Genomic DNA, 8,667 nt, shown 5'->3' with positions numbered 1-8,667 from the left:
AACGGTGTCCAAACGAACGGTGGGCAAATGAACGGTATCCAAACGAACGGTGCACGTCTTTCTGTGTCCAAATGAACGGTGTCCAAATAAGCGGTGTCCAAATGAACAATGTCCAAGTGAGCGGTGTTCAAGTAAACGATGCGTATTTTCTTATGTGTCCAAAAGCTACTGTATCCTAAATTACTGTGTCCAAATGCACTGTGTCCAAGTGCACCGCTCCCGTGGTAACACAGTTTGTCGGATTGGCGGCGCTTCGGAAATCTCAAGGTCAACTCCACTTTTTCAAATAAGACGACTATTTTTTTGCGTAATTTGATAGAGAAGCTCAAAAAACGTTAGGAAGGTAATTTACAAGATTGACAATTAATATTAAACATAAAGAATTTATAAAAAAGTAGTTAAATTAATATTAATAAAATATTAATATTAATATTAATAAAAACTCATGCTTATGAAATGTGCTCAAATATATAAAACTTTTGTAGGAAAAAATTTGTCGTAACTGTTCTAGACTCGAAGATATTCGAGGTGGCAAGAGTTACTGGTCCACCCTGTATACTGTGTCCCAGAAAACACGGTCTACATCTCCCCTAACTATTGAAATTGATTGCAGTCCTAATTCCGTGATGACATCTAGAAGCAAATGTATTGCTTCCTTTATTATTTCCATTTCTACTATTTCCGGGATTCGTTCTTTCACCACTAGTGTTATGATGCGGCGATTGCCATTTCGGTGTATTTTTGAGCTGTTACAAGAGTAATGTAAGAATGAGATAAGTATTATGTAAAAATTATATGGAAATAATCATAATAACTAGAAAGAGAAATTGGGAAAATTGTGTTGGGACGTGACATCTTCCTGTCGTAACCCGACTAATTTCTTAATATTAAAATATAAAACAGTAAAGTAGGACAGGAAAGATTGAGAAAGAGCTGATTAAAGCAAAGCATAAAAATTAAGGAAAGAGCCCAAGGAAAAGTAATCAAGAAAGAATAAAAATTATTAATAAAATAAAAGTTTAGTGCTGTTCACATACAGCAACTAAAGTGGTGACCCCGACAAGGAAAACATGCCAAAAGACAAAGACATGACGATAATCGCCGACGACGAAGAGAGCAAGGTCAACAGAATAGCAGTAAGAATTCCACCATTCTGGCCGGAAGAACCAGAATTATGGTTTGCGCAATTAGAAGGGCAGTTTTCGCTATGCGGAATAACACAAGACGAAGCCAAATACGCATACGTGCTATCAAAAATGGAGCCAAGACAAGCACGGGAAATTAAGGATGTAATAACACACCCGCCGGCACATCACAAATATGAGGCAATTAAAAAAGCACTCATACAAAGGCTGATAGACTCCTACGAAACGAGGATAAAGCAGCTACTAGAACGCGAAGAGCTGGGCGACCGCAGGCCATCACAATTCCTCTGGTATCTCAGCACATTGGCAGGCACAGCAGTACCGAACGAGTTGCTAAGAACTCTCTGGCTTGGACGACTACCACAACACATGCAGGCCATATTAGCAACGCGCAGCAATGATAACCTAGAGGAAGTAACAGAGCAGGTAAACCACATCCACGAGATCGGCAACAATAAGGCGCTAGTATTAGCAACACGGGGGCGACGAAAAGAGCCTATGGGAAGAACAAATGCAAGCTCTCAGCAAACAAGTCGCTGCGCTGACCACACAGATGGCGAAGGTAGCCGCTCAGTGGGACAAAGACAGAGTTAGAAGCCGATCACGGAGCAAGACACCCAGATAAGAAGGAGTGTGCTATCATCACGAAAGTGCACACAACCGTGCATATACAAAAAAGAAAAAAACGAGGAGGGGAGTCGATAATGGCGGCCAGCGACGCTAGCCCGAAACCCAGCCGCTTGTTTATGACAGACCGTATCTCGAAAACAAGATACCTCATAGACACCGAATCGGACGTCAGCGTTTACCCACACACAATGGTGCAAGGGAAACAACGAGCGGAGGCATACGAACTCTACGCAGCAAATGGCACAAAAATCGCAACGTACGGCTACATAACGATAAAACCCAATTTTGGCCTACGAAGGGAATTTCTATGGCGGTTCATCATCGCCAACGTCACGCAGCCGATTATAGGATCAGACTTTCTCTCGCATTACCACCTGCTCCCGGATATCCGCAGAAGGAAGCTGATCGACGGAAAAACCGGACTGACCGTCTCAGGAGCAACCAGCGATAGCGAGACAGGCTCCATAAAAGCAGTACTGAGCAACACGAAGTACCATCACGTAATATCGGAGTTCCAGAGCATTACGCAACCAACAGGAATGAGGAAGACGGCAAAACACACCACAAAATCTTACATAAAAATGACAACGGGACAACCGGAAGCACGCCGTACAATGGTGCAAGAGAAACAACGAGCGGAGGCATACGAACTCTACGCAGCAAATGGCACAAAAATCGCAACGTACGGCTACATAACGATAAAACCCAATTTTGGCCTACGAAGGGAATTTCTATGGCGGTTCATCATCGCCAACGTCACGCAGCCGATTATAGGATCAGACTTCCTCTCGCATTACCATCTGCTCCCGGATATCCGCAGAAAGAAGCTGATCGACGGAAAAACCGGACTGACCGTCTCAGGAGCAACCAGCGATAGCGAGACAGGCTCCATAAAAGCAGTACTGAGCAACACGAAGTACCATCACGTAATATCGGAGTTCCAGAGCATTACGCAACCAACAGGAATGAGGAAGACGGCAAAACACACCACAAAATCTTACATAAAAATGACAACGGGACAACCGGAAGCACGCCGTCCACGCAGATTAGCACCAGACAAGCTGCAAGCCGCAAAAGCAGAATTCGACCTGCTGTTACAAGAGGGAATCATACGTCCATCAAAAAGTCCATGGGCAGCACCACTACAAATGGTTCCCAAGAAGAGCAACGCATGGAGACCATGCGAGGATTACCGAAGGTTCAACGCAAGGACGACGCCGGATCGATATCCAATACCGCATATCGAGGACTTCGCACAAACGCTACATAATATAAAAATCTTCACCACCATCGATCTTGTACGGGCATACAATCAAATATCCGTACCCCCGATGGATATAGCAAAGACAGCGATAACAACACCGTTCGGATTGTTCGAATTCGTATTTATGCCGTTCGGCCTACGAAATGCAGCACAGACGTTTCAACGCTTCATAAACGAAGTATTGCACGGGTTGGATTTTTGCTATGCCTATATAGATGACATCCTCATAGCATCAGCCACGCCAGAAGAACACGAAGACCATCTACGACAACTCTTCACAAGGCTAGACGCATATGGCATCCGAATAAATCGAACCAAATGCATATTTGGAGATAGCGAAGTAAAATTCCTCGGCTATCTCGTTTCGGAGGAAGGAACAAAACCCTTACTGGAAAAAGTGGAAGCCATAAAAAGTTTCCCAAAACCAATCAACGTCAAACAACTACGACAGTTCCTAGGAACAATCAATTTTTACCGGCGATTTATCCCAGGAGCAGCAAAAAATCAGGCCACGTTGAACGACGTACTCAAGGGCCCAAAAATGAAAGGAAAAATTCCGATCATATAGACAATCGAGTTGGAACAGGCATTTGACAACTGCAAGGACAGTCTCGCTAGAGCCACGCTTCTGGTGCACCCGGATCTTTCAGCAGATCTGGCGCTGACAACCGACGCATCTGACACAGCAATCGGAGCAGTACTGCAGCAACAGACATAGGAAGGATGGCAACCGTTGGCGTTTTTGAGCAAAAAGCTCAACCAAGCGCAGACGAAATACAGTCCATACGATCGTGAGCTATTGGCGGTGTATACGGCTATTAAACATTTCAGACACATGGTAGAAGGAAGAAAGTTTACAATCTACACCGACCATAAGCCCATCGTATACGCCTTCAACCAACATCCACTGCGCAGCTCTCCACGACAGGCCCGCCACCTCGAGTACATAGGACAGTTTTCCACCGACATTCGACACGTATCTGGCAAAGACAACACAGTGGCGGATGTACTGTCAAGGATAGAGGAGATACACAGGTCGGAAACGAAGAATTAGCAGCAGCACAGAGAGATGACAAGGAGTTACAAAGAATCCTAGCCAACAAACAGGGACTGAAACTAACCAAGATACGGATTCCTGGCACTGCATCTATTACAACGCAGCCACACCGATAACACGCCCATACGTGCCTAAGCCACTGAGAAGGCAGGTCTTCCAGGCCCTGCATGGCTTAGCACATCCGGGAACTAAAGCATCGGCAAAACTGATCTCGCAACGATACGTCTGGCCTCAAATCCAAAAAGATTGCAACATATGGACGAAAACCTGCGTTCAGTGTCAACGAACGAAGATAACAAGACACAATACTGTACCACTAGAAACGTTCCAGAAACCAATAGCACGGTTCGAACACATACACATGGACATAATCGGCCCTCTGCCACCATCGAATGAATACAAATATTGCCTCACAATCGTCGACCGATATACACGGTGGCCAGAAGCTACACCGATACCGGACATCACGGCAGAAACCGTCGCGAAATTTCTGTTCACAGAATGGATTACATGGTACGGGACACCAGCAAGGATCACAACGGATCAAGACCGACAGTTCAAAGCCGACCTCTTCCGACGTCTTACGCAACTCACAGGATCAGCACACCTCCGAACAACGGCATATCACCCGGCAGCAAACGGGATGGTCAAACGCTTCCATCGACAGCACAAGGCAGCAATAAGTGCCACCAAACAGACGCATGAACCGAAGTGCTTCCGATCGTACTAATGGGCATACGAGCAGCACACAAAGAAGATCTGAATGCCACTACAGCAGAATTAGTCTTCGGGGAACCAATCCGCCTACCCGGACAGTTTCTGCAAGACCAAGGAAGGACGCCACAAACAGACAAGAGCGACTTCGTCGAGCAACTACGGAGGGCAATACAGAAATTACGACCACAACTTAAGCGTCACGGACAGACAGCTACGTTCATATACAAGGACATGAACAGCACGCCGAGAGTATTTGTACGACATGATGCACCCGCAGGGGCATTACAGCAACCCCGACGAGTCATTCGAAGTACTCAACAGGGGCGAAAAAACATTCAAGCTCCGGATCAGAGGGAAGACGGTGAACGTCTCCATAGACCGGCTAAAACCAGCCTACACACTGATAGAGCAGACGACAGCTGAGAACACCAGAACAGAAACAACGGAGGATGTTATCCAGAAGCCACACGGACAAGGAGTGGACGACAGACACGACTACCAGTCCGATTCGCACCACGATAGGAAGGCTCTACCTCAACCAGGGGGGTCCTGTGGCGGTTCGACGAATCACCACAAAGTCGAAGCGACTACCCGGTATATGCGCCGACGAACTCCGACGCGCAAAGCGCGCGGAGAGCGCGCGCAGACACGGAACGAGACGCAAGAGCTCACCGCGACGCGGCTACCGCCGCGAGCCACTAACAGAGAGTTGGATCCGCTGAGTGGGACTTATAAGACCACACATCGGGACCAGACACCGAGTCGCCGCTCACAGCTGACGGAAGCTACAACCCAGAAGGAAGCCACAGCCTAGAAAGAAGCTACAACCTAGAAGGAAGCTACATCCTAAACGGAAGCTATAACCTAGAAGGAAGCGACAGCCTAGAAGGAAACCACAGCCTAGAAGGAAGCTGCAGCCTGGACGGAGGTCACAACGCAGAAGGAAGCACTGTCACAGACGTGGAACAACCTCGTACATAAACGGAGGGACACGGTCACAACCGAGCCATACCTTCCCTCACGTGGCGAGAGAGAACTCAGAGTTAACCCACTCGGCTCAGAGTCGCACAACTCGGCGCTGTTAAGACAAGCAGACTATTGTACCAACCATATTTATTGAATAAATCTAGTCACTCCACTTGCGCTTCGTCAATTAAGAAACAACTCCTTGCGAACAAAAATTAGTTGCTGTATGTGAACAGCACTAAAAAGTAAGTGACTAAAGAGAAGGAAGTCACGGCCAAGTTCTCGGAAGCTGAGTAAGCAGCTGAAGAGACGGACTGACAAGCGGAGCACGAGACATGCTCCGGTCAGGGTCACCACATTCCTCCCTAATCAACGACCTAATCAATTAATATATATATTAAGCACCGACGGTCGCTGGCTCGCTCATTAACATAATCGCATCGTATCGAAGTACTACACGTATCGCGCCCGATCCTTATAACCGAGAAGGAAGCCACGGCCAAGTTCTCGGAAGCTGAGCAAGCAGCTGTCGAGACAGACTGACAAGCGGAGCACGAGACATGCTCCGGTCAGGGTCACCACATTCCTCCCTAATCAACAACCTAATCAATTAATATATATATTAAGCACCGACGGTCGCTGGCTCGCTCATTAACATAATCGCATCGTATCGAAGTACTACACGTATCGCGCCCGATCCTTATAACCGCGAATAAGTGAAAAGTGTACAGAATCTTGTGAAATATACTAATTTATACCTAACATCCGGGAGTGTCTTATTTCGAGCGTGGATCCTAATCCTTTGGGCGTACAAATCCCAAAAGACCTCTTCCTTAGTGGCTAGAGGCACAACATTAATTGGTGGCAGTGGTGGGATACGCCAGCTCTAATAGGATCGACACCGGCAAAGGTCTATAACCACGAGGAAGAAAAATTCTGTGGAATCGACAGAACGAGAGACAGCAAGGAAAACTCCGTCAAATAGTCGACAACTACATCCGAGGAAAAAAGAAATCCATCAGGAACTTCGAACCACTCGGTACATCGAAGCGACAACGATAAGCGCAACCCGAGAAGGCGCATCGACCTATCTCAACAGCACCCGACGATCAACGCTCGACGGCCGACACCGAACGAGAGACAATGCTGCTCATCGTATTATTGTAAGTCGGACAATCAAAAAATTTGTAAACGCGTGAATGTCGGAAAACCGAAACGCGCAACAAAAAAACGTAGCGAATAAATCGTGACTATTTAGCGAACCAGCGAATAGAGCCATTAGAAATAGCGCGGTAAGCTCTACAAGAGGAGCAGTAGAAGCACTCCGGGATATACGCGATAACGTACAAAGAAATCTAAGCGTATTAAATTGTAACGATACGTTACTGGCCTCGCGGGCCGACCAGCCGCCTGCAATTCTGAGGTTCAGCGCCTATGGCGCCCCTAAACTTCCACACCCGTGTCTCGGCCCCACCGTGGGGCAGCCCCAGCGCCGCGAGGAAAGATTCGGAGTATATTAAGCCCTTTGCTCCTCCTCTCCATTGGTTTCGTTAATATTTTTCGCGAATTGAATTTTTTATTCACACCTTCCGATGTTGCTGGGAGGCGTTGCCCTTTAGCATAGGTGTTAGAACCTTAGGTATTGGTGAAGGCTTTTGTTTATAGAATTAGCTTTCGCCCAATGGAGAGTTGTTGCAATTTGAGTGAGAGTTATGCCTTTTATTATCTACCTAAGTTTTATCTTAGGTGATATCGTGTAACAGAGATCTGTCGGCGAGCATATATGATATCATTTTTAATGTCCGTTTCGGTTTTCATTTAGATTCTTGGTACCGAAATTGTTTATTACGAGAGCTGTCAACCATAATTTAGATTAGTAAGAGAATTTGTCATCCAAGCTTTGCTTATTTCTTAGATCAGATATGCTCTAGTTTCCTGTTTGTATCGTATATCCTCTCAATTTTTGTTTCCGAAAAGTTTGTCTCGCCTTTCAGTTTCCATTTGTTTATTTCAAGGCGTAATGCGCTCTTAAGATACCGCTAATCTCTATTTACGATGAAAGAAAAGAATCGTGGAGTCCGCCGGACGTAACATTACTAAAATATTGTTTTTATTATTTGTATTAGTATATATTGAATAAATCATTATTATGCAGCAATACGTTTTGTGTTTGGGCAAAATTATTTCAACAAAATTAAACCAATACTTTTGGCACTGTACTTTAATGTGCAAATACTTCTTTTATCCACTTTAAATTTCAAATATAACAACTTTTTTACCTGCTTTACCAAAAATTCTCTTAATCGGTAATTCGTCCCATTCTGAATTATTTTGTGGCATCTCTCCTGTTAATATGGCTTTATTAATTCGAAATTTACTTTTAAAATGACTGTGCCAAATGCATGATTTTTTATCTGCATTATACCATATTGCTGGTATCAATTGTAGACCATCATTGAATTCCGCTATTATAAATGCCTTACAATCCTTTTTTCTGAAGGATCAAATGTGGGGGATGCAAAATACTTGTGTATATATTAAAAAGTATTGAAAACATGTCTAAAGCATTATATATATAATAAATTTATATTGTATGATTTAAGAGAAATATAGCAAATATATTTGTTTGATTCGTAAAAGGAATTTTCCATGCTTTATGTGTCACATCTTTAATTGGATAGGAAAAAATTTCTTCGCTATTGATTGTCACAATTTTGATACCAAATTCGCTAGATTTACAAGGTAATTCATATAGATTTTTTACATATGTACAATATTTAACAATCACAAAAATATCTTCATTTTTTTTACTATATTTAAAATAATAATATAATGTCCGTTTTTTAAAAGACCACAATTATTGTTATTTTTACAATTTATATTAAATT

General features: G+C 44.3%; 1 protein-coding gene across 1 annotated transcript; it reads left to right on the top strand.

Moving 5' to 3' along the window:
* Positions 1-1,070: 1,070 nt before the first annotated feature.
* LOC115244479 lies at positions 1,071-1,739 on the top strand. Its single transcript, XM_029822153.1, has one exon. It carries the CDS (start codon positions 1,071-1,073, stop codon positions 1,737-1,739), a length of 669 nt encoding a protein of 222 aa, XP_029678013.1.
* The last annotated feature ends 6,928 nt before the right edge of the window (positions 1,740-8,667 follow it).

The sequence above is a fragment of the Formica exsecta genome, unplaced genomic scaffold, assembly GCF_003651465.1.
Source record: "Formica exsecta isolate Colony F162 unplaced genomic scaffold, ASM365146v1 scaffold1214, whole genome shotgun sequence".
Lineage (NCBI taxonomy): Eukaryota > Metazoa > Arthropoda > Insecta > Hymenoptera > Formicidae > Formica > Formica exsecta.
The sequence above is the reverse complement of the archived record's forward strand: the minus strand, read 5'-3'. Positions and strand labels throughout refer to the sequence as shown.

What these genes read in the sequence shown, in the direction of transcription:
- LOC115244479 (XM_029822153.1), top strand. Translation starts at nt 1,071, where the DNA reads ATGCCAAAAGACAAAGACATGACGATAATCGCCGACGACGAAGAGAGC.